Source organism: Neovison vison, chromosome X (genome assembly GCF_020171115.1).
Source record: "Neovison vison isolate M4711 chromosome X, ASM_NN_V1, whole genome shotgun sequence".
Taxonomy (NCBI): domain Eukaryota; kingdom Metazoa; phylum Chordata; class Mammalia; order Carnivora; family Mustelidae; genus Neogale; species Neogale vison.
The window spans coordinates 15,253,848-15,280,392 of NC_058105.1; the positions used below are offsets into that span (position 1 = coordinate 15,253,848).

Consider the following 26,545-nt stretch of genomic DNA (forward strand, 5'->3'; position numbering starts at 1 on the left):
TTCTCCCTCTCCCCCTGCACCTCCCCCACGAGTGCTCGCCCTCCCTCCCTCTCTCTCTAATAAATAAAATCTTAGCCCCCCCCCGCCCCCAAAAGTCTGCTCATTTGGAACGATTAGTGGTCGGTCACCGTTTTCACCAAAAAAGTAACCATCACTGCTATAAATAGACTCGACTTGCGTCAAAGCCTAATCATTAAAAGGGGAAAAAAACACAACAAAAAAACAAAACCAGACTGCTCTTTGAGGCTTAACTTAATCTTAATTAAATTTATTTAAAAATAACGATAAAACCGTAAGCCTTATAAAAATGCGAGAGCCCACTTCATTCCCACTAAAGTGTAAAAATTCACAGCGACATACAGTTTTAGTCTTACACAGTAAAGGCACTGAGATGGGCCACTGCATTATTAACTGCACATGTGGAAGATACAAATGGTTTACTAAATTGTTTTCAATTCATTATATCAAGCTAGGGAAACCATTATGGAAAGGGCAGAAATCGTGTTTGTAGGGAAGAGAGAATGATATTCTAGTTAGCATTTATTTGTGGAGATGACTTTATTTCCAGTACTACCCACGATGCTCATTTGTACACCACTCTCAACTGAATATGCAAACATTCTTACTTGGAACTCTTTTTTTTTTAAAGACTTTATTATTTTTTTTAAGTAATCTTTACACCCAACATGGGGCTCCAACTCACAACCTTGAGATGAAGAGTCACAGGCTTTCTGACTGAGCAGCCATGTACCTCTCTTACTTGGAATCCTTAAGATGGTCTTTGCTACTAGAAAAAGGAAGTTGTCACCTTTTTCTTGTTTGGGGCAGCAGCTGAAGAGTCAGTCAACCATGTCACTTGCCCATTCCCCAAAATTGTAGAGAAAGAACCCATCTGCTAATTCTACACCCCTCATCCCCAAACTAGCATCTCACAAGATTATCAACGAGGAGTGTAGATGAACCCCCCAGACAACACACAGGGCCAGCCACCCCAACTTTGCATGCTAATTTTTAATTCCAGGAGTAAAATGCCAAAAGTGAGTCAAAGAAATGCTTTGCGAGTCAACCTTTTGGAAGTGAGGTGGGAAAGGAAACAAAGGATGTGTAGACAAAGCCAGAAGTCTAAGTCCAGGCTTAAGCAGGAGTTGATCTGGGTGGGGAGTGACTGGTATATGCTGGCAGGGAAGGGGTCTCTTAGAGGCAGGAGACCTTGCTTCCCTCTTTATTACTGTGGGGAAATCAATTACAGCTTTCAGCTTCATCCAAGAGAGCTTCGGAATCTGCAAGGAAGTGTTATCAGATTTTACCAGGCTGCGGAAGATGCCAACCTTCTTGGAATCATTTCTTCTTTTTCCCCAAATAGCATATTAAGAGTTCAATCCTGATGGTACATATTATCTTTGAGCGCAGATGAATCTTTCCAGCGGCAGCCAAGAGAAGCGCACACTTGTATAATTACACATCACAAGCACTGGGCCCAGCCCCCACCCTGAATTTCTCCAACTATCACCTAAAAAAGAACATGGCTTTTGAAGGTAAATAACTCTGAAAGAAACTGTATTAGCCAACTATCTTTTCTCTCACTAAATCTAGGAAACATATGTACCACATCGGGAAAAAATGTAGTCTCGAGACAGTTACTGTATTACACTGCCAAGGTCACACATTCACTCATGCAAGATCTGTGGTCTTTATTTACACAGCAGATGGGAGGAAAAAGATCCAAGAGTCACATTGGCGTTAACCCTCAATAAGTAGTATGATAGGGAGACCTTGTCACTGACACTGAAAGAGCTAAGGGGAAGGTTTCATTGTTTGTGCAAGTCAGGTGGGCTGCTGGGGCTGGCTGGAAGAGGTCACCAGGGTCCAACTTAACACCTGCGGTGGGGGGGGGGCGATGCCAGAGTCCCCAGCCTCAAAGTGAGGGCAGAAAGAAACTCAGGGAACCGCAACTAAGAAATGCTCTTGGCACGGAACTTAGTCTAGGCCCAGTCTGGAACGGGACAGTCTGCTAACTAATTTCCAATACATTCATTCTCAGGTTTCTCAACAACTTCATTTGGAATTACTTTTTTTTTTTTTTTTAGAACGGAGGTATCAAAAATTCCAAGCAAAAGAACTTCATTCACCAGAGCCTTCCCGAACCTTCTCAGCTTCCTTCTAGACTCTCTGAGGATGTAGGCAATGCCCAGCCTCAACTTCCTCAATGGGTCTTGCCCACCCCGTTTTCATTCTGCCTTTGGCAGAGGCAGGAGTGCGGCTGGCCAGCGTCTGGATTAAGGCTAGAAAGCTGCCTGCTCCTGGTATCTCCTCTGTTCACTGGGCAAATTGGGACCACACCCCACAGGACACCCCAGGGTCAGCCTTGGTTTGAAAAACCCTGCTGGTAGAGGGTAAGGGGACTGATTTCTAAGTAGGAGGGGAGCAGGTACAGGGAAAGTGGGAGAGGCAGGCAGGGGGACCGCTACGGTTCTCATCCCTGAACCGCTCTTTTCACGGTTCCCTGTGTTGGTGAGTCACTAGGTGTGAAAACTCCCACCACAGGACGTAGGTGCCAAAGAAGAGAAGATCGGATTTTAAGGGGAACAGCAACGTTCTTGGCTCGATGCTCTTTAGTGATGGAAAGAAAAAAGGACGCTGCCATCTCTAGACTCTGGATTCACAGTAGAAAATCATGAGCAGGTTTGGGAAAAGGAGTTCTCTTCTCCGGACTGAGGTTCAATAGAAGAACACATTTCTTCGCTCTGGCGACTGGCTTTCTGGAAAACAGGATAAGCACGATGAGGAAGAAGCCATCCGAATCCCGACCCCACCGCTGCCTCGTTGTGTGACCTTAGGCGAGTTCCCTAGTCTCTCTGAGCCCCACATTCTCACCTGTTAAACAAGGCCGCTAATACACCTCCCAAGATTCTGGGAAGGCGCAAATGAATTAAACACACGGAAAGCCCTTCAAACAGGGCCTGGCACATATATGCTCAACCAATGTTAGCTACTATTTTATTAAAGAGGCAGGGTCTTCAGGGCGCCTAGGTGGCTCAGTCGGTTAAGCCTCCCACACTTGGTTTCGGCTCAGGTCCTGATTTTGGGGTTGGGAGAGGAAGCCCAGTGCTCATAGGGAGCCTGCTTGAGATTCTCTCTCTCCCTCTCCTGCTGCCCCTTCCCTCAACATGTACACGGGCTCTCTCTTTCTCTCTCTCAAATAAATAAAATCTTTATATAGACTTTAAAAAGAGGCACTGTCATTTTATGTAGTAGAGCAGAATTGGCATCGTAGGGAAGACCAAGGACTTGGAGGTCAGAGAAAGTGGACTCTGGTACTCACTGACCTTGACGTTGGGCTAACTATTTAACCTCCCTAAACCTCAATTTTCCTGTCTTGTGAATGAGGATAAAAATAGTACCTACCTCATAGGTAGCTACTGGTTCTTCTTTTGCTTCACTTCAGTGAATCTTACCGTTCTCATCTCGAATGACCTTTTACTTCCTTCTACCCCAGCCAGCCATTCCTACGGCAGGACGCTAGACTCTGTCATTGCCCAAACACGTGGCACCCTTGCCATTTCACTTTCAAACATCTACTCTCCACCTACCATCTCCCATGTCATTGGCATATATAGTCTTAGCGCTACCTGTTTCCATAACCTAATCCTCCAGTCCTACAACCTCCACTACCCCTTTGGCTCAGGTCACGATCCCAGGCTCCTGGGATCGAGCCCCACGTCAGGCTCCCTGCTTGGCGGGGAAGCGTGCTTCTCCCTTTCCTGTTTCCCTGCTGGTGTTCCGCGTCTCACGGTCTCTGCCTCTCTTTATTTATAAATAAATAAATAAAATCTTTAATTTAGAAAAGGGGGCTCTAATATTTGCCTTCTATCTGTATGATAATGGGAATGATCAAACAAAGATGAAGAGATCAAATGATGACGGGCGAGGATGAGGATAGCCTCGTGGGGAAGGTCACCGAGACCAGAGAAGGGCCACGTGGCGGCACAGACATTGTCTAGGAGGGAACACGGTAACATTGAATGGGTCTAAAAGGAGAATGAGGACACAGGTGCACGTCGATTGGCAGGTGTGTTTGTGGGGAGTCAGAAGAGTCCTAATCAGATGACCTCTGTTTTCTCCATCAACTCTGCGGCAAGAGCATCAGCTGAGGGTGCGAATCTGGGGTTGAAAAGTGGGCAAGTATGGCAGTCATCAGTTTCCTGAGGGCCCAGCTGAAGTCTGAGGTCAGGAGTCCAAGTGCGAACAGCTGGGTGGGGTGATCTTCCCAAGGGCTGTTTGGTTGACATGAAGCACAGAAGGGAGCCAGTGAGGTTCATGCGGGATGGAGGCTTTGGCAGGTGAAGGCAGTGGTTGCGGGGGGGGGGGGCGGGGGGGGGAGGCGTGGAGAAACGTTGCTGAGGGCGGTTTAGGGAGGTTAAGTAACTTGCCTCGGCTAGCAGGAGGGGACTGAGCCCATATCGAGGGGGACGAGGAGACTCGACCCTCCTTCCTTTGACCAATCTCTCAGATGACCTCTGGTGCCTCACACAGGAGATCTTTCAGAACTACTGATTCCTACTGAAAGTCATCCGGTTCACTCTGGATCCAGTTCACTGGTTATCCAGTTCACTGATAAAGACTCATAAAAAATATACAAAGAATCGAACGTCTAGAGGAAATGGAGCTCTGTGCCAAATCTACCAGAAGTGAGAACACGGAATCTGTGCCTTTCCCAAGCTCTCCCGTGGTGCTCACCATCAGCCAAGATCTGGGAACTTGAAGAGTAGGGGCTTTGCTGGGGTGCCCAGAAGTGGCCCCCTTCCCTGTGCCCTGCTGCCTCCCTCTGCCCAGAGCCACAGGGGCCAGACAGCTGACTTGGGACGGTTGGCATAACCAAGTACCCACTCCCCATCTCCCCTCAACTGCTCTCTGCTCTGGAAGTCCATCCCCTTGACCTTCGCCCAAGGTACTGTTGTTCATGTGCCCGCTTTCCCAGCATTCCCTCCCCTTATTCTAGGACAGTGTCCCAGCCACAGATAGTCAAGTGAAAACAGTCGCAGTGAAACAATCTTACCAGTTGCCAACTCTCACTGCGGTACACTTGACTGAACTTGGAATTGTTTTTCAGGATTTATGTGAAACATAAACACCCTAACCCTGCTGCTGTGTGATCTTAGGGCAAGTCCTGTCACCTGTTTGAAACTCTGTCTTCTCATCAACAAAATGAGAATATCCATTCAATCCTTATTCCCCGAAGACCTGTTGTGTAAGACACCAAAGATAGGCACATACACAATTCACCAGGGCACTGTGGGCACGGAGCAGGACGGCGGGTGTGGGGTCTGGCCCACAGGCCACACCCATACGTGTTGTTGCCGCTATTTTTGGCCTAGAAACAATTTTAGGCATCAAGTTTTCAGTAATTCTAAGGCTTAACATTTAAAAACGTACAACCTATTCACAAGCACTTAGAGGGGACTTTATAATCCTGACTTTCATTAATCTGAAGGCTAGCGGAACTCGCCCTCTCAGGAAGAGACTGGTGTGAAGCGTGACTCAGTCACTCTAAAGCTCTTGAACCAGCCGTACCTCCGACTCTTCTCTGGGCCATGGCCAATTAATCACCGACGGGGACTTATGGCTTGTCCGTTGGTCTGTCTTACACAAGGGCTTCAAACAAAAATATCTGTACCGTGTCAAAGATGTATTTCTACTCTTTCCTTCTTCAACGTTCTGTCGTTTCCAGAACTCTCTCACTCATCCCTTCAGCAAATACGTATTCCCCTCTGAGCCGGGCTCTGTGGCAGATGCTGGGATGTGGGTACACACCTCTCAGTGCCCTGGCTCTTAAGAAGCGAACATTCTAGTGAGATCTACTACTGCCCTCCCCCAACCTTCACACTAGAAGGTAAAGCATTTGAGATGGCAGCCAAGGCGCTGCTCTTGCCTTCCTCACGCCCATAGCCCAGAGCAGCCTGAGGCATACAAGATAGCCTCCTCCCCAATGTCACTTTTTTTTATTTGACAGACAGAGATCACAAGTAGGCAGAGAGGCAGGCAGAGAGAGAGGGAGGAAGCAGGATCCCTGCCGAGCAGAGAGCCCGATGCCGGGCTTGATCCCAGGACCCTGAGACCATGACCTGAGCCGAAGGCAGAGGCTTAACCCACTGAGCCACCCAGGCGCCCCTCCAATGTCACTTTTTGATGGCTTACTGCGTGCCAGTCTTACTCTGTGTTCTTGGTGGCTTACTTTTAATGGCACACTGTGGCTAATTAACACTGGAATATAGATCCTAAGCATTTACACGGGGGCACACTATCTTAATCCTCATTTTACAAATGAGCCAGCCAAGGAACGGAGAGGTTAAAGAAACGTGCCCAAGTTTCTGAGACTAGTACATCATGAACCCAGATTAGAACCACATTCCCATTTGGAAGTTCCTACTAACACCACTTTCAAATTGAATGTGGAGCCCAGAGTCCTGGCTTTTAGCCTCAAGATGGCATTTTCCTGGGCTGCAGAGTTCCGGGGTGGCCCTCTGTGCTGGGCTGAAAACTCAACATCTGGGGCAAGCAAACTAATCTGCATGAATTCGTTCATTTCGCTGAGTCATCTAGGTTAAATCCTGCCCAGGTAAAAACTCCATAGAGCTGCTCAGATCGCAAATGAGAAAATGGTAAAGAAAAAAAAAAAGGTCAAGACATTTTGCAAGGCACCAAGTACATGGGCTCTTTGAGACTAAGATGAAACAAACTGCAACTATGAAAATACTAAGTAATTGAAATCGGGGTCTTACCAGTTGAAGAGCCTGGTTTTCACACTATGAGCTTCTCCTCAAGTTGTGTTCCCAAGCTATAGGGACAAAGTATCAAAGGTAGAACCCCACACCCACTTGCACTTGCAAAGCTGGCATTGCCGGGTCCACCATCTGGGGGAAAATAGGTTTTCTTTTCTTTTTTTTTTTTCTTTTTTTTTTTTTTAAAGATTTTATTTATTTATTTGACAGAGAGAGATTACAAGTAGGCAGAGAGGCAGGCAGAGAGAGAGGAGGAAGCAGGCTCCCCGCTGAGCAGAGAGCCCGATGCGGGACTCGATCCCAGGACCCTGAGATCATGACCTGAGCCGAAGGCAGCGGCTTAACCCACTGAGCCACCCAGGCGCCCGTAGGTTTTCTTTTCTAGAAAGGAGGAACACGATTAGAAATCTCCAGGGACTCCAAATGCCTGACCTTCAATTTATTTCTAAAGATTATTTATTTCTTTATTTGAGAGAAAGAGAGAGCGTGAATATGAGCAGGGGCAGGGGTAGAGAGGGAGAAGCAGACTCCCCGCTGAGCAAGGAGGCCGATGCGGGACTCGATCTCAGGACCCTGGATTGACTGAGCCACCACCCAGGTGCCCCCCACCCCTCAGCTGATAGACACGGGGCATATTTCCTCTCATCAGATGTTATAAAAACAGAGAAGTTTCTGTTTTTAAGGTACCTTGGGGTCTCGTTCCCAGGCAGCATTCCTGACTTCCCCAACAGATCCTAGACCATCCAGCCCATGAATACAACTAACGTCAGTGTTAGTAGGAGAGCGTGAAGTTCTCGGTAGTCAGACTTGGTGATAAACATTTCAGAATGTGTCTAGAAGTTTCAGAAATAGGATCACGCCTGCTTCATAATTTTGCCATAATGTGCCTGGCATATAGTAGATGTTCACTAAATATTTGCCGCATCGGGTTTGAACTGTATAGTCATTATGTTTGGGAGGTGAGGATTTGAGCCATCTGTGTTCTAACCAACTGCTGAAACAGGGCTCTGCTGTGTGTATGCACAGACATATATGGAAACACGGCTGGCCTAAGTTTTCCTCTGAATCCAGTAGGAACAGATTTTTGAGAAAGAGTACAGGGGTGGGAATTGTCATGGGTTTCCCAAGCATGACATTTTTATGATTTACTCTTGAAGTCCATTCCGAATCAAACTCTGGAAATGACAAGAGTGGTATTTTAATGGGGAGTTTGTTTTTGACATTAGGCTGGAACACGGTGCCTGACTTTGGTAGGCTACGCTGAACAGGCCCTTTGTGTACTATATATTTAGTTCCGCATAAAGGCAACTTCTAGCAATTTCTTTCAGACAGGGAACACTACAACTACAGACACGTGTGAAAATTCGTCCACAGTTCGGAATGCCAGAGGATGAGGACTTGGCCCCGTGAAACCATCAAATATATATTATTACAAATATTTCATAGGAAAGGCAAATTTTGTAGATTGGGTTGTTTTGTTGGTGAAAGTGTACTTCAGGCCAGTTGTCCCCCAGCCTTCTACGAAGAAGGGAGTCTTGTTTTTTGGGTAGGCGTTTGGCATCTAGTAAGCAATGATTAAATATTGGTTGGGTAAGTGAGTGAATGAAGAAGTGAATGAGCCTTAAGGGGGTGGGGGTTAGTTCAGCAGGAGGGGTGGTGCCAGGGCGCCCGAGGGAGACCGAGCAGGAGGGGCCCAGGGCACAGGCATGAGCCACAGCCAGCCAGGCATGGTGGCGTCTCCAGGCACCCATGGGACCGCCTCTACGGTGGCTTTGAATTTTAATGCTTGGAGCAGATGGCTGGTATAGATTGCCCTTGTTTCTGCCCAGGAAACAGTCATCACGGCCAGTTGCCAACCTGTCTAGAGGATAGAGTTTGAGCCTGTAGGTATGTCAGAGAACTCTGTTTCCCAAGCAGATTATTTGGTGGCTGATGGCGAGGTGGAGGCAGGATCCTGGGATTTTAGGCAATAGCCTAAATCCTTTTTCTAGACTAAGTTCAAGTCCACAGACTGGGGTGACTATTCGGGGCCAACTAACCCTGAATCATTAGTCTACGGAACACTGCAGCAGAACATTCCATCCCTCCGAAGCCCCATGTCTGAAGAGGGAGCGATTAGCCTTGGCACCCCACCTCGTGGCCAACTCGCTCTTGACGACAGCCAATCGGAGGCGGTCCTCCGAGGATCTGGAGGCAATTTCCTTACCGTGGGCTGAGCTGGGAGGCAAGTCGCAGAGCGATCCGAGGCCTCCGGCTACCTGGGCAGAGCTGTAGTCCTCCCACACGGCGGATTCCTGAGGATGGGCGAGGTGTTGGTCTTGCTGGAGGAGACTTAGAAAGGGCTCATATTTCCCATCGGGCTGGGGTTCTAGAACCATGTGCTCACTGGAGTAGGCGTGAGAGTAGCCAGGCTCTGAGCAGCTGGGGCTGCCCAGGAAGGGGTACTGCCACGGCTCGTCAGACGGATCAGAGGGGCTCCCCGCCAGGGGCACTGGGTACTGATCCGGCATCGGGACACTGGGCCCATTCAAGCTGCAGTTGGTGGCACCATAAGCAAAAGATGCTTCTGACTCTGGCTTTGTCCACTGGGAAGAGAAACGCCACTGATTTGGAGGCATGTCACTATCTGGGAAGGAAAGATTTAGAAGACATGTTAGGGGCTTATTGTTTTCAAAATGGAAATAGCAGCATTTTTTCTGGTTACTACAGACTCTTTTTTAATGTGAAGAAAATGTAGAAAAAGTAAAAAAAAGAGAGAGAGAGAGAGAGAGAGAAAGACCCCCCTCAAAACAAAAAAGAAAACAAGCCCCTCTCTTGACTGCAATACCCAGAGACCACCATTGTCTCCCTTTAGGCATACTTCTCTCTGGGATTTGCTTCTATTTAGGTCCACATGGTTTTCACATCACATAGGATTTTTAAGGCTGCTTTGGCGTCATTAAAATATCACAAATATCCGCCCACGGCAACAAGTAGAGCCCGCAGCAGCACAGTGTTTAGTTAAATTAACAACACTGTGATGAACATCTTTGCACCCATGTCCAACAAGCCCCTCAAGGAAACTTCTAGAAGTAAAATCGCTTGATTAAAAAGGTGATTTGGGGGACGCCTGGGTGGCTCAGTTGGTTGGGCAGCTGCTTTCGGCTCAGGTCATGATCCCAGCGTTCTGGGATCGAGTCCCGCATTGGGCTCCTTGCTCGGCAGGGAGCCTGCTTCTCCCTCTGCTTCTGCCTCTGCCTGCCTCTCTGTCTGCCTGTGCTCGCGCTCTCTCTCCCTCTCTCTCTCTGATAAATAAATAAAAAATCTTTAAAAAAATGTGATTTGGAAAGGAAGGAAGGAAGGAAGGGAGGGAAAGAAAAGGAAAGGTATTTGTGTTTGGTTGTTGCTGGTTGGTTTGATTTTATAGCTCGTGGTTTGAATACACCAACTAGAACTTTATAAAGGGTTTAACACTTGCCCATGTATAACTCACTCATACAAGTCTAGGGGTCAAAACCCCATTTTCTAGAGGGACCAGGAGCACGGACCAAATTAGCAAAGCAGATTAGTCAGGGTAAGGAAGTGAGTGCTTGGACCTCTTCCTGCAAAAGCAAAATGCTCGAGGTCAAAGTAGTGACTCAGTTTCTTCTTGCAAGGTTCTTGCGCACTAGCAAGGGGGCATGGAGTCTCTTCTGGTCTCAGAGATACTATTCTCATTGTGCCTAGGGTAGCAGCTGAAACCGAGTCTTCAAAAAGTCCAGGGCAGCTCGTGACATGGATGGATGTTTTCCCCATTCGCAACACCCACTCAGGCAAGAAGGGAGGAGGGAGGGAGCTCTGGCAGATGGTGCTTAAAGCCTAGAGCCTCTCATCTATGGAAGATAATGAAGGGGGGCGTGGGTGTGGAGACAAAGGAAGACTGGAGGGCTGGAGAGACTGTCTGGTTCCCTTCCCCCCACCCTCCACCCCACGTGTGCCTCTCCCAGCTCCCCGAGTGTTCCACTTCCCTTGATTTCATACAAGATAAACGCATCTTGAGTGATCTGCAGGGACACTGAAGCACCTCCCCCACACACACACCTGCCCTCCCATCATAGCTTTCCGCGTAATCCAGATGAGAGCAAAAGAAGTCCTAACCTACGTGACATGGACATTCTACCCAGAGTTTCACATCACTCGCAATGAGTAAGGAGCGGCCTCTCATCAAGGCCTCTCTTGATGAAACCAAGGGCAAAGAAACATCTTAAGATTTGTTCTTTGGTGATGAATGCTACTTTTGAAAATTGGCATCTGCAGAGCGGTAGCCATGCAGGCCACTGTGCAGCACAAAATGAGCGGTTAAGCTGACTTAGTATAATCACTAGGCATGCTTCACGTTGAGTAAGAGTACTCTGCTTGTTCTGAGCACAAGTTAGAAACAATGTGTAGCCCCCCAAGCGGGCAGTTGCCATCCAAACTGGCCTTACAGATCTCAGATATACGACCTAGAGGCCGAATGCTTGAAATGGACAAGGCAGGGTGCCAGTGGCTTTTGAATATTTAACTGCTTCCTTTCCAGAATTTTCTTTTTTATTTTCTTTTTTTTAAGCCTTCCAGAATTTTCCGATCAAAACGTTCAGGGGAGTGGGTGGTGTGCCACTGTCCAAGGTTCCACAGGTCACTGCGTGCACCAGAGCACAGCTGGGATGGGGACATGAAGGAGGCAGCGTCTCACATCCCAAATTCACAGCAACCCCATGGTGGGCCTTGGATGACTTGAGGAAAGTCATTTTTCCAGAGGAGACTTGGATGTTGGTGCCTCATGGAGTGGAGACCCTGAATTTTGAGGGGGGGCACTCTTCTCGGCAGCCGTGCTCCCCTACCCTGTGAAGCGTGAAAGCATTCTAAGCCACAGCCCTGACTGGCTCAAGATGGCTGCAGCCGCTGCTAGAAGTGACCTTGGAGACACTTTCTTACCCAAGGTCCCCCACTCTTAGTTACCTCCAGAGAAAAGAGGGAGGGAGCCCCAGGGAAGACGGCTGCTTTATCAAACCCCAAACTACATGAATGAATGGAGACCAGTCCAGGAACATTTTAGTTCTGGGACTCTCAGAGCAGCCTGGATTTTCCTTTCACGTGGAATAAAAAAGGCTTCCATCCCAAACGCTCCCAGCTCTGAGCATCTAGACCATGACTCCCAGTCCAATCCTAGCCTCGAGTGAGTGCTGGGGAGGGGCGCCGGGGTGGCTCAGTGGGTTCAAGCCTCTGCTTTCGGCTCAGGTCACGATCTCAGGGTCTTGGGAGAGGGAGCCTCCTTCCCCCTCTCTCTCTGCTGGCCTCTCTGTCTACTTGTGATCTCTCTCACTGTCAAACAAATAAAATCTTAAAAAGAGAGAGAGAGAGAGAGCTGGGGAAGGGGAGAGTCCAGGGCTGTGCGCAAGAGCCCACAGTCACAGCAGCCCTTGAAGGCTGATAATGGAGGGTAGATGGCATGGAAGAGAATTTTCAGAAGCCACTGCTCCGTGCGTGTCCATTTCCAGGAAATGATACACCAGAGGTGGGTAAGAGCGATTGCAAATCCACAAGAGTTTTGTTTACTGGGCACTTATCTTGGGCCAGGCGCCTGGCTTAGTGCTCTGCCCACCTGAGCTCACGTGATCCTCACAGCGACCCAGCTGACAAAATAAAGACTTGGAGTGGCTAAGGTGACTTGCCCAAGGCCACGCAACGTAGCCAGCAAATGCTCTGGCTGCCTGATTCCAAAACTCATGCCCTTCGCAGCTCTGTCTCCCCAGTAGCGCAAAGAAGTGCTCTCACACACTCGTGCGTCTGGACTGTTTCTGGAGGCAACTGGTATGCACCCTTTGATCCAATCATTTCCCTTACAACGATTTAGGGATGTAATCAAGGATGTGTGCAAAAATGTAGCTATGAGGATATTCAAAAGGATATTTGTAATATAGTGAAAAAGTGGTAATAATCTGATGTCCAAAAATTATAATAGATTTAGTACATCTATAAAAAGGATACACTGGAGCCATTAAAATGATGTTGTAGAGGTGCCTGGGGGGACTCAGTCAGTCCAGCAGCTGCCTTCGGCTCAGATCATGATCTCCGTGTCCTGGGATATTTACATGTATATATACAAGTGTGTATATGTATATATATATACACACACACACACACACACACACACGACTTATGTACAAAATGATGTCATGGTATAAAACTTAGCATGTATGCATAAGCACCCGTGCTTCTGTCCTGAATGCTTATCTTTGTTTTCTAATTTTCAAAAAAATAACAGTACTTTTGTGATTAAAACATTTTTTTAAATAAAAACTGAGGAAGCCCCTGGACTCATTAGATCAGAGTCACGGTTGTAAAAGACCAATCCGTAACGGCCAGCTTTCATTCCACCCATCCTTCCTTCTCGTCCTCCTCCCCTTCCTCTTTCTCTGCCTTTAATACAAATCCTGCTTTATGATGAAGGGAAAACCTAGCACCCTGAGAACACTCACTTCTTGCACCATGACAGTCCAACCTTCGGCTCGTCTGATCTGTACGCACTGACTCTCCCTTCTCTGCCTTCTTGGCTAGTGGCACCGGCCTCTTATTCATTCACCCCAGAAACAAAGAGGATATTGTTTGTATTAGCTGAGGTTGAAACAACACCAGGGACAGAAGGACAGCTTACAGGACACGGTCCTGTGCCGGGGTGCTAGGGCGCCCTGCTGGGTCCCATTCCCTCCTTTATATCGCCTTCCCGGGGTACCCAGTCGTTTGCTGATTATCCAGAGCCTTTTCCTGGGTGGATATGAAGATGAAACACAGAACACGGGCAGTTTTTGAGAGTGGCTGAGTGCTCAGGATCGGAGTCAAACTGGCTAGCCTCAGTTTTCTTCCCAAGATAATGGACACAATGGAAGTTAAGCAATAGCTGGTGTGAGGATTCAATGAGCGCATCCATGTGGGAGCCCCCAGCAAAGCGCCCCGCCCACAAGACGTGCTCCATAATTGTTACTCTTAGTGAAAGTCCTTCTAGCTGCTTAGGAACACACTCACCCACCTTCTCACAGCAGCCCTTTCCTGAGGCCGGAAGACCCTATCCTCCGCCTTCCGAAGCTTCTCTGGTTACCTACTCTGAAATCCTCCATGTCCTTTGCAAAGGCAGATAATTCAAAAATGCCTTCAGCCTGTGTTTTCCAAAGTCCAGCCAGTGTGAAATATACATAAGTAAATAAAAAAATAATTTGGATTTGGGGAAAACAGCCAGGAAATTCGATGGCATTTCCTAGCCACATGGGCCTCTGTATTTGGGCTCCACATATTTGGCTTGACAGAGCGCCCTTAGAAAGTGGCCGAGTCGTAACGGGAGCCTGTGAATGGGGGCCTGTTCTGTTGGGCACACGGTTCAGCCAGGGCTTGGCGGCCTGGGGCTGGCCCGCAGGGACTGAGAGGCTGCTAACGGTCAGTAATGAAAGGCCACTTCATGGATTTCCCACCATTTCCGAAGCTGTGGGGCTCTCACAGAACCCGTCTTGTGGGAACCGCTGGGGGACGGGCCTTCTTTCACGGGGCCTCCCGTGAGGCAACAGAACTTAGGAGAGATGGACTCTTAACCGTGCTGAGAGGCCTCGAGGAAGACAGGCCTTCCTCTACCCAGTCAGCTGGACCAAACTTTGCCCCACCTGCCCCGCACTCCGTGAGCAGGACATCTTCACAGTCAAGGGAGCCGGGAGACTTTCACAGGGTGAATGCAACCCGGAGAGTAAGTGGAGAAGATGGCTGCTTGTCTGTTCGGCCTGGGAAGGTTGGCTTGGGCAAGAAGCACGGCCACGTCCAAGTTCCCTTCACGCACGGGAACGTCACAGAAGAGAATGAAATCAGAAGGCATAGGAAACCATATGGCCGCCACATGGCAGAAGCCCCTAGAAAATGCGTAGGTGTCCAGGAGGGGCCTGTTGCTCTGCGATCTTAGTGCTTTGAATGCAGGCCCCCCCTATCGCTCTGGCCACTCAAAAACACATCAAGATTTCCTACGACCGCACAACCAGAACGAACACCTACATAGCACTATGTGCCAGTGGACATGCACGATCTCACGGACTCCTCCTATAGTTAAATAATACTCCGCTGTAGAGAGCAGGCAGTGGAGGTATGGACAGAGGAAGGGGTGTGCCCTGAGATCACGTCGTTAATTAATGGTGGAGCTGGTTCTAAAGCCACACGCCCCACTCTCCTCAGTGACTCCATCTACAGCAGACATCTGAATCACGATCTCATTCATTCAGACGATATTTACCGCGCACCTTCCATGTGTCTTGGGAAGTAGCAATTAACGCAGAGGCCCTGCAGGTGATTCAGAGTTTAGACGATGGGAGGAGACAAGAAAGAAAACACGTAAATGTATAATATACTGAAATAAAATAAAAATAGCGTAAGAAGACAGAGGGTGACGGGGGGAGGGTGCTTCTATTTTTTGAACAGATTGTGCAGAGAGGGCCTGGCTGGAGAGGGGACATTCTGATGGAGAGCTGAATGGAGAAAAGGGGAAAGTCATGCAGTTATCTGGGGAAAGAGCATTTCAGGGAAAGGGATGGGGAGCTCCAAAGGTCCTGCGGCAGGACTGTACTTGGCATGTTCTACAAATAGTAGGACGCTAGATTGGATGAAATGAGGAGGGGGTGGCCGGATATGAAAACAGGGCCCCATGCAAGACTTTGGATTTGATTCCTGGTGAGGCAGGAAGCTACTGGAAGGTTCTGAACAGAAGAGATACAGGATGAGACTTTCCTTTTAGTGATACCATTCTGACTATCTTGAGAACAGACAGAAGGGGAGGAAAGATGCAAGCAAGGAGACCCGTCAGGAAGCTACTATAAAAATCCAGGGGTGAGGGCGCCTGGGTGGCTCAGAGGGTTAAAGCTGCTGCCTTCGGCTCAGGTCATGATCCCAGGGTCCTGGGATCGAGCCCCGAGTTGGGAATCTCTGCTCAGCAGGGAGGCTGCTTCCCCCTCTTTCTCTCTGCCTGCCTCTCTGCCTACTTGTGATCTCTGTCTGTCAAATAAATTAATAAAATCTTTTAAAAATATCCAGGGGTGAGATGGCAGCTTCCTGGACCAACATGATAGCAGCAGAGGGGGCAGGCATGGTCAGAGCATGGGTATATTTTGAAGGTAAAACTGACAGAATTTTTCAAAGGACTGAGCATGGCGTAGGGGACGAAGAGAGGAGTTAACCATGACTCCCAGTTAACCGGAAGGATGCAGCTGCCGTGTATTGAGATGGGGAGACAGTGGACAGAACAGGTCAAGGAGTATAAGAGCTCAATCTGAGCCTCACTGTTGGTGATTCCTAGAAGACGTGTGAAGGGATCAAATACGCAGCTGGATAGACAGGACTGAAATGCAGTCTGGGCTGAAGGTAATGCATTTGGAATGGATACAGATGGTACTTAAGACCAAGAGAGAGAAGAGATCCCTTAGGGAGTGAGTGTGGATAGAGAAATTGTCTGCGACCCGAACACTGGGGTCTCCAAACATTTAGAAGCTGAAGAGAAGAGGGCATCCAGTAAAGAAGACTTAAGAGTAGTAACCTGGAGGGAAGGAGGAAAACCAAGAGAATGTGATGTTACGGGATCCAAGTGAAGGAAGCATTTCTTTTTTTTTTTTCTTTTAAGATTTTATTTATTTATTTGAGAGACAAAGCAAGAGAGAGCATGAGACAGTAGAAGGTCAGAGGGAGAAGCTGACTCCCTACAGAGCTGGGAGCCCGATGCAGGACTCGATCCCAGGACTCCGGGATCATGATCCGAGCTGAAGGCAGCCGCTTAACCCACTGAGCCATGCAGGTGCCCAAGGGAGGCATTTCTAAGAGGGAGGAGCCACTCACTGCAGCCAATGTTGCTGACGATCAAAAAACAAGATGGAGACAGGGAAAGACCATTGATTTGGCAACTGGAGGTCACTGGCTAACCTCAATGATAGTGGTTAAAAAGAGTCATAAGGACGAAAGCCTGAGTGGAGTGAGTTCCAAAGACCAAGAGAGGAAGAGGACACAGTGCGCGTGGGTGCCATTTTTGAGTCTCACTACCAAATGGGGCAAGAGGTCAAGAGTTGGTTTTATTTTGGGCTGGGGTTTATCAGGCAAGCGGGACAGAGGACGTGAGGGACTATAGGTAGATTGCACTTACAAGGGAGCGATCATAATGAATCCAAGCCAGTGTGCTCAGAACTCAGTGAAAGCCACATAACCAAAGTCCATGCCTGTGAAGAGCTTGGGATTCTGAATCTTCCAAGGAGCGGATTAGATCCTCTGAAACCCACTTATCCCGTTTATCAGCTGTTACTACACGTTAATTCCCCCAAATGACTCAGTCAGTCGTTGATGCTCCTGCTCTGAAGTACTCACTACCCTCTTGGACATCACCTCCCCCCCTCCAGCCACCCCCATTGTGCCCGTTGCAACTGCAAACTCTACATCATTTCCTTTAGTGGCCGCTGCTACCACGCCACCTTCCACGTGTTTGCTCAACTCACAAGAGTCTCAGAAAATGTCACCTAACGGGAAAAATACTTTCTAGGATAAAAGTAAATTCTGCAAAGGCGAATATATCGGATATACACACCAACTCCCCATTCAGGCCCAAAGAGCGAAGCTGGAGTGATGGCTCCTGAAAAGAGGTAAGATCATCCCCCACAGGCAGATGCCCCCCACTTGGCATCTTTGCATAAAGCGAACAACCATTTGGAGGCATGTACATACTCCGGTGGCAGCCGGGCATTCAACACGGGTGCTGGGCAACTACAACTGAGAGTTCCTGAAATCAACCAGACCCTGGTCTATTGCACATTTCAAAATGGTGGATGGACTCCCATCCGTCTCGCAGGGTGACTTCTCCATGAGGCACAGCAGGTTCAGTACCTAGGGCCCATTATACTTTTAGGAGCCCATTAAATGTTTTAACATCTTTTAAAATTAGAAGAAAAATGAATATAACAAAACAATGAATACATAAAAAGAATCCAGCCTGAATTCAAGTTGTTTTTATACCACTGCAGTCACAATGTGTCTTTTTTCATAATTGTACTGAGGAAGAGGCCCAGAAGGGTCTAGGGTCTATGAAAGTCTACTACAGCCCTGCCAGCTTAATTTTATAGTTTTCTGCAACCCTGGGTATTGTGATGAGCACTCCTGGACTCATCTTTCTTGAAATAATTGTTTGGAGAAGGAAGAATGCTTATTTATTCATTTATTTTAGAGAGAGAAAGTGTGCGCGAGTGGAGCAGGGCAGAGGGAGAGCGAGAGAGTCTTAAGCCGACTCCCCGCAGGGCACAGAGCCTGACTTGGGGCTCGTTCTCATGACCCCGAGATCATAATCTGAGCCAAAACGAGGAGTGGGATGCTTAACCAACTGAACTACCTAGGTGCCCCGAGAAAGCTTATTTTTTATTTTTAAATTACCAAACAGTGTGTGCAGTTGACGTCCTAATGCTATTAAGGGCAGGGAGAGAGGTGCTCCCCGAGACTCTTCATGGACCCCTCTGGAGCCCCGCCCTCACTCACCAGGTCATCTGCTCTTAGTTGAAGGGAGGCTGGGGTGCACCTACGGGGACATGTGGTAGCAATCATGTCCAGTTGTAGCATTCAAGCCAGTTGTAGCAATCATATTAATACATAACAAAGGCTGGGACACCTGGGTGGCTCAGTCAGTTAAGGGTCTTCAACTCAGGTCATGATCCCAGGGTCCTGGGCTGCAGGACCTGCATCGGGCTCGTGCAGGTGGGGAGCCTGCTTTGCCCCCTGCCTGCCGCTCCCCCTGCTCATGCTTGCATACTCTCTCTCTCAATCTCTGGCAAATAAATACATAAAATAAAGATCTTTTAAATAAATAAATAAATGATGAAGGCTGATAATAACAAACAGTGATGGCTCTCTTATTATGTACTAAGCAGTGAACCCAGCATTGAACGCAATTAAGGAAATCACGAGACAGGTGACCTAGTTGGATTATGGTGTTGATTTTCACACTAAACCTCCAAGAAATGGGTGCAGTTTCTCACTCACAGTGTGACTTGCCTTCCCAAATACACACACTTCTCAGCGCATCAAAGGCAGGGGAGAATTGGTCTTTCTGTGGTAGCCTTGACCGAGAATTCCAGCCTCCTCCCTCCCAACATGCTCACCATTCCTCAGCATCACGTCTGGGCTCTGGGTTGAGGGGCTCAAGCCCTCGGGGCTCCTGACATTGCGCAGAGCTCTGGAGAAGTGCTCATCCACCACACTGCTGATGTCCCCTTGGAAATAGGTGAAGAGGACACACCGGGGATTCCACTCTGTCTTTATAGGTCTCTGCAGCTGGATACCAGTCTTCTCCATCTCTTCCATGGTGAGCAACACAGGTAGGCGGGGGACAGCTGTGGATCAAACACAAAACGTCACTGGCACAATTTTTTCCAAGGGGCTTGGCTGTGGTTGGGATGAGAGGCACTTTGGGGGCACTGCCGTGCCATGCGGCACTGACCTGGGGACCAGGTGCGGAGCCTTGTCTGACCCGCATTCCAGGAACAGGACAGAGCTCTACAAAGCGCCGAAGGGACCCTCAAGAGCCACACGGGAGAAGTACGTGGCCACTCAGGTAGAAGAACAGTGGGAAGATTAAAAAAAAAAAAAAAAAAAGGCCATTGAGGACAAAAGAGCAACTTGCCTTTTGGGGAAATGCCTTCCTCCTCCAAAACCAAATGAGCCAAGATTGACCCAGAACTGCATGTAGATGCCCCTGGACAAAGGCCTGCAACCCACCACCCCCGCGCCCCCCCCCCCACTCTGAGAACTTGACTAAGCAATCCAGTGGGTACTTCACTTTTCATAATAAACACTGCTCTCCATGCCATCCTGACCTTTTGCGGGCGAGAGAATAAAACCCATCAAATTCTCGCACTCGTTTGTTGGCTGTGTCCGAGGGTGTCCCCACCCACCACCCCGCCCCATGCTAAAAACGGGCAATGGCCAACGACACCAGTCCTCAGGCCTCCAGACAGATTCTGAACCAAAATCAGATCTCAAAGACATTCTCTGTGCTAATATATAGGGCGATATTGGTGAAAAGTTCCTGAACGATTGTCAGATCGCCAGCCCCGCTGACTGCCACAGCCTCCTCATCTAGAGCAGTGCCTGAGACAGAGTGGATCATGACAGCTGTTTGCCCAGTTGCCTTAAACTTGGCTTCCAACACAGAACCCTAACCGCTGGCTCCTTTAGAGCAGAGTGGGCATTCAAGACAAGTAGCCTGTCCAGAGGTTTCTTTACCTTTGGCCATCCGACCAGACTTGGCAGTGTGCTCTGGCTTAAGGCACTCTAATTCATTCTTGGGAATCTAATGCAACTGTTTAGAGGTTCACAGTCTCTGTTCCTCTCTAGGTCTTGAGGGTGGGGGCCATTTCTTATTCATTTCTCTACCCCTAGCACCTAGCATAAGTCGGTCAGTAAACAACGGCTGAATGCCTGAGTTCCGTGTCCTGCAGAGAAAGCACAATGCAAGGTTTTCCCCAGCTGTGTGATTCTGGGGGAAACACGCAGCCTCTCTGGGATTCAGATTCCTCTTGGGTAAAATTAGGAGGTTGGAGAGAGATGAATTCTGCAGCCCAGTCTTTCATGGTCCTGCTAGAAACGGCGGGAAGGAATCTGGCAGCGAGCAGGGGACCCTTCAGAAAAGGTCTCCTTTCAGACTCATTCTGGCCCCAGCCACAGCTGGGTTCTGCTGCTGTTCAGAGAAGCTTCTGCTGAGCCCATCACCCTCTTTCCCCCAGTTGACAGCCATGCTAAGCATAACCAGGCACTACCTGAAAAATGAATCCACTGTATCCTTATTCCAAAAAGCATGCAAACAACAACTCTGTTGGGCAAGTTCTTATCAAGTGAAACACATGCTTATTATACAGTCCAGAAATCCTGCTTTTAGGCATATACAACCAAGAGAAACAAAAACATATGTCCGCACAAAGCCTCATTACATGGGGTTCACAGCAGCTATTTAAAATAGCCAAAAAAGTGGAAACAAGCCAAATGCCCATCATCTAGAAGATGAATACACTAGCTATGACATTGTCATATAATAGACTGTCAGTCAGCAATAAAAAGGAACAAACTACCAATCTACACAACAGCAGGGAGAAATCACAAAGACATTATGTTGGATCGCGGGGTGGGGGAAGCCACACACAAAAGACCACATATTACAGGATTCCACTTATGTGGGAGAGGCACAAATAACCTGTGGGGACAGAGATCAGAACAGTGGCTGGCTGTGAGGTGGAGATGGGGAAGGGGCGTGAGGAACTCCCCGCGGTGTTGGAAAGGCCCTACACCTTGAGGAAGGTGAAGGTTATACATGAATGAACACCTCTGTCCAAACTCATCAAGTTGTACGCTCAAGATCTGTGCATTTCACAGAAGGTAAGTGATTCCTCGATGTGAAAAAAACAACACACACACATTATATATTCTGATTTTTGGAGCTGTAGAAATAAAAGCAAAGGTGTTATCCTTGAACACAGTCAAAAATCTGCATAACTACGTATACCCTACTGTTGACCGACAACATAGTCATTTGACAGATATTTTGTCTGTCTATGTTTTATACGTTGTATTCTTACAACAACACAAGCTAGAGAAAAGAAACGCAAAGAAAATTCTAAGGTAGAAAACATACATTTACAGCACGACATTGTAAAAAAATTCACATAAGTGGACCCATGTAGTTCAAACGTCTGGTCGACCGTACTTTATAATGTCACTTATGAGCGGACTTTACTGTAGCACAGTTCTCCAACTTGCAAAAAGACTAGGACTAAATTATTCCAGCTTCTAAAAAGAAAGGGTAATTATGCGAGGTGATGGGGTGCTAATTATCACCATAATGGCAACCATGTTACAATATATAAATTTATCAAATTAGCATGTAACACCTTAAAATTTACACAGTCGAATGTCAAATCTATTTCCCAAACACAGTCAAAACAGAAAAAAGAAAGTGGGGGTGTTACAAATTATAAAGTCATGATAAATGTTGGAGCCAGCCTTTCTCCTACGGCTATGGTTTATAAAATCCCGCCTGTGTGCCAGAAGCTCTATGCATATTTTCTCCAATCTTTACAACTGTCAACACAGGTACTATTATCCCCATTTTAGAGAGGAGCAAATCGGGGACCAGAAAGTTAAATGAACTGCCCATGCCTCACAGCTAGGGCTCTCTGGCTTCGATGTCTGTCCCTTCCCTGCCATTGCTGTCTACCCAGTGGGATTCCAAGAAGCCCTCTATGACCTTCAGTGTCCCCATGTATCAAATGTGAAGGCTTGACTTCTGATCTCTAGGGAACCCTGAACCAGCCCATAAGCCAGCCATCAGGCTTATGGTTGGTTTTCTTCAGGGAAAGCAGACAGAACACCCGTCCAGTCCCTCCAGGTTTAGCACCTAAACCTAGTTTTACTCCTAGAGATGCCAGTGGCCAGTGCTCCAGGCTCAGGCTTGACACGGCTTGCAAATCTATCTTGGTGGAGTCTCCCTGAAGCTACAAGGAAAGCAGCCGGCCGGACCCTTGGGACATCAGGGCCGTGGAGCATGCCCTAGCCTCCTTGGGTAAGGACAACAGAGACCAGGCCACTGGCCACAGCCAGGAAAGGTTAGAGGGGGTGAAAGTCAGAGGCAATGTCTTATCCCCATCCCCTTCAGGGATCAGACCTTAGGCAACCGGGATCCTGATTAGGGTACAAGTGCTCCCTCTCCCCAAACACAAAGACACACCTCCCAAAGGAGAACCGGGGCTTACTTCTCTGGATCTTGCTCACAAGCAATTCTCCAGGCTGCACTGAGACCTCAGCGGAGAGGATATGTCTCTCGGGGATCCTGAGATTCTGAGAACCGTTATTGGCTACAGCCTTTGCAGAACTGCGTCTCCCCGCACCTCTGCAGAAACGTGGACAGTTCCATCCCCAAGTGAGCCTTCTGTGAGGGGCCTCGCAATGCAGGTGTGAACTGGCTGGGGTCTGGCTTAGGAGAAGGGGTACTGCAAAGCTGGAACGGGGGTGGGGTGGGGTAGAGGGTGGGGAGACAGCCGCGAGGCGGAGCAGGGGTGGGAGGGAGACTTTCCGGGAGAAAGTGATCCTGTCCCAGTCCCTGGCTGATAGGAAAAGCCTCTTGGCACACGAAACCCTCAGGTCAAGGTTTGTCAGTTGCCAGCTGTGCAGTTCCACGACTGCCCCGCCGCTCGCAACCTTTCCCCCCACGCGCAAACATTAAGGACACCTAGCACTCCAATTCAACCTCAAAATGATGCCCCAACTTCTGCACAAATATTCTAACATGGAATCCGGTGTCAGCAGTCTGGCCTCAACTCTACCACAGTCTGCCTGCAAGGACACGGTGACCGCCTCGGGCGTGGGGTGGGGTGTGGGAGAGGTGGCCACAGCGATCACTTGGAACGAAAGCCCCAAGGGGACCAGATTGTATCTCGGTGAGCAAAGCATCCCCTTGCCCTGATTCCTGCCCAGCTGACTCCCAATCCCTCCTCGGCCCCCCAGAAATAGCCAGTTTCTCCTACCTTAATTCCCGACCATCGATGGAGACAGCAAGATGCGACAGCTGAGCAAAAGTGAGTAGTAGTAATCGGAGTTGCCTGGACCCCCTAAGAGCAGCTCAATGCTTGCGGAACTAGGGCTGGGGATTTTGTACCCTCCCCTCGCTACTTTCTACCCTTCCAGCCTGGGCTATAGGAGGCATTTCCTGCTGGCTATCTATTAAGAATGCAGAAAATGCGCTCCAACAAGCCATTCGGGTTGGGCACCTGGAGGAATGAGGAAAATAGGTAGCTCTTTTTTATTTCTTTCTTTTTGCATTAAAAAAAAAAAGCACTTAGTGATATTGTCTCTTAAAGTAGGCAGTCAGTTGTTTGCCAGGAACCACACACAGAGTCAATAACGTCTGAAACATCGGTTATGGGACCAGCCTCAGATTGATGACACCTTTACTCTCTCGGGAACCGGGCCAGTCTGTTTGGCTAATCACAACTTTCTCCCTCTCTCCCCAGGGAAAAAGAAGGGGATCCCGGACTCCTACAATTCTGGACGTGTCGCGGGCTTCCGTGGGCGCCAGAGGGAGAGTGTGCATCTCTGAATCTGGGACAGAACGAAGCAGTTCAGGGATCACAGCTGGGAGGCTTGGAGCAGGAGCTCCTGACGCTCACCTTGAAAAATCTTCCAGATGACCTCAGGCCGTCCGAGACCCTGGAGCCATTCTTTGCTTCATTTGTCTCTCCGTTTCAACAACAGTTCCCGAACTTTTAGGAAACATCTACTGTGGGCCCGGCACTGTTCTGGGAGTTCTGTTCTATAGTGAGTGAAACAGACCAAGCCTCTGCCTTCGCGGAAGAAACGTGCACACCGCTTATATGCCTGGGCGGTCGGGGTATGTACGGGTCAGATGGTAGGTACAACAAAGAGAAATTGACCGGGAAAATGAGGCAGGGAAGGGCAACATACAGGACCATCGAGAAAGGCCTTTCTGACAACGTGACATTTGAGCAAACCTTGTTGATATCTGCTTTCCTGGTAGCCAAAGGAACACCAAAAGCAGGTGGGGGCGCGCGCTCGGTCTGTTCTCAGAAGGGCGAGGAGGCCAACACGGCCAAAGAGGAGGGAGGGAGGGACAGGTCTCACGGGCCCTGCTGAGACTTTTTAATTTTAAGATTTTATTTGACAGAGAGAGTTCACAAGTAGACCGAGAGGCAGGCAGAGAGAGACGGGGAAGCAGGCTCCCCGCTGAACAGAGAGCCCGATGCGGGGCTCGATCCTAGGACCCCGGGATCATGACCGGAGCCGAAAGCAGAGGCTTTAAGCCACTGAGCCACCCAGGCGCCCCTCTGCTGAGACTTCTGACTTTTGCTCGAGGTGAAAAGGAAACCCACCGGAGGGTCTGAAGAAACCCATCAACAAATCCCAGAAGTGCTACCTTCAAAATGCATTCCAGCCTGTGCTTTCTCGCCACCTCCCCCAGGCTCACCTGAGTCTGGGCGCCTAACAGGGCTCCCTGCTTCAGTCCATTCACCTCAAGACAGCGCCAGGGATCGTTTTAGAAGACGCAGAGAATCCAGTCATTCCCAACAACTTCTCTTCCCACGTCTGGGCTACAAGGCCCCAAGGGAATGACCTGGCCCCCACTCCATCCGGACTGCACCAGCCTCCCCTTCACTCCTCCACTCCAGCCCCACAGGGCTCCTGGCCGTTCCTTGAATAGGGTCAACAACCTCCTGTCTTCCCCCTCCCATTTCCTCTCCCTGCGATGCCCATCCCCCACACGCCCTCTCGTCGCATTTACATCTCCGCTGAGCCGGCTCGTCCCAGAGGCCTTCTCCAACTGTCCCACCCATGTCAGCAGACTCCCGTAGTCCCTGCCCTATTACCCCACTTCCCGATTCTTCGCAGCACTTTTCACTGCTTGACGTCATCTTGTGTGTTTATTTCTTTCCAGTGTGTCTCCCCTTCTAAAATAATGCCTGGTATACAGTAGAGGGCTCAGTAAACACTTGTTGAATGAAAGAATGAATGAGTGGCCGGGGAGAGAAATTATTCAATCACGCAATTAAACGTACACCGGCAAGGCTACTAAGTCAGTGTCTGGTACTAGAAGAGACTCTGATAAGAAGCCCTGACTTCATCAGGGAAGACTGGCTTCCCTGTGGGAATAATGCTGGGCCTGAGGCCTGAGAGGCGGAGAAAGGGTTAACCACACAAAGAGGGGAAATAGCTAGTGCAAAGGCCCTGTGGTGGGAGGGGCCTGGCAAATAGAGTGCTGGGGGAAAGGAAGCGGTGCTGGCGTTGGAGACAGCAGAGGGAGCACTATGGGCGAAATGAGCTAGAAGTGAGCAGGGGCCAGAGCCAGCCAGGCTTTGCAGGCCATATCCAGGAATTTTGTCTTTCTCCTAGGAATAAAAAGAACCCACTAAAGGGCTTGCTGGAGGTCTGCATGGAGGGGGCGTGGGAAAAGGAAGGGGGAGGCAAGTGACCTAAGCAGATGTGTGCTGACGTCATAAGTCTGGTTGTGGTATAGAGAAAGGATTGGGGGATCAAGGGCACAGCCGCATGCACCGTAGTCTAGGGGAGAGCTGAAGGGAGCAGCATTGGGCGTTGGGGAAGGAAGGGGGTGGGCGGAGAGAGAAGTTTCGGTGCTGAATCCGATCTAGGGGATGAGGGGTACCAAGGTTAATGCTGGTTTGAGGGTTGCATAACTTGATCGATTAGTGCGTCTTTCACTGAGCTATGAAACATTGTGAGAGAGTTCCTTCTTCAGGAGAGAGTGTTGATTTCGAGGCATCCTTGAGCCATCTAAGAAGACATGACAGCAGTCAGTGAGTGGAGAGAGAGGTCTGAGTTGGAGATCTAAAGGATGCATCCTTTGCTGCTGAGAATTGGGAGAACCTGGTGCCTGAAAATGTTCTGTTGGACTGAGTGGCATGGGGGTCACACGTGATCTTAATGAGGGACGTGTGCTGGAGCAATGAGGCTGGAAGCAGATGCAGGTGGGGTGGAGGGGGGGGAGGAAAGCACATGGGGAGGGTACTTTGCAGGACTTTGGAGGCAAAAAGGAGTAGAAAGATGGAGCAGAGTCTGGGGGTAGAGGAAGGAGCCCAATAGGTTTGTTGCTCTTTTTCCTTTTCTTAAAACATGTTTTTGAAGTAATCTCTGCACCCCGTGGTGTGGGGCTTGAACTTACAACCCAAGATCAAGAGATGAAGAGTCGCATGCTCCGCACC

At 48.9% G+C, this 26,545-nt stretch overlaps 1 protein-coding gene across 2 annotated transcripts; it reads right to left on the reverse strand.

Annotated features, from left to right (window-relative positions):
• Positions 1-1,671: 1,671 nt before the first annotated feature.
• VGLL1 (vestigial like family member 1) lies at positions 1,672-25,077 on the reverse strand. Of its 2 annotated transcripts, none has more exons than XM_044234377.1 (4): positions 24,796-25,077; positions 18,926-19,156; positions 8,986-9,405; positions 1,672-2,759 (listed from the first exon to the last, which is right to left on the reverse strand). In XM_044234377.1, the coding sequence occupies exons 2-4, from the start codon at positions 19,125-19,127 to the stop codon at positions 2,719-2,721; spliced, it is 663 nt and encodes a 220-aa protein (XP_044090312.1). In that variant the 5' UTR covers positions 19,128-19,156; positions 24,796-25,077; the 3' UTR covers positions 1,672-2,718. The 2 variants fall into 2 exon arrangements, with proteins under 2 accessions (XP_044090312.1, XP_044090313.1); XM_044234378.1 differs by lacking the exon at positions 24,796-25,077 and adding an exon at positions 23,339-23,377.
• Between the last annotated feature and the right edge of the window lie 1,468 nt (positions 25,078-26,545).

Excerpts from the sequence above, each read along its gene's own strand:
- VGLL1 (XM_044234377.1), bottom strand. The coding sequence starts at position 19,127 with ATGGAAGAGATGGAGAAGACTGGTATCCAGCTGCAGAGACCTATAAAG. Across the intron at positions 9,406-18,925 it reads AGACGTGATGCTGAGGAATG|ATAGTGACATGCCTCCAAAT; the intron begins GTGAGCATGTTG and ends TTTCCTTCCCAG. Across the intron at positions 2,760-8,985 it reads GCCTCCCAGCTCAGCCCACG|AAAGCCAGTCGCCAGAGCGA; the intron begins GTAAGGAAATTG and ends CCTGTTTTCCAG.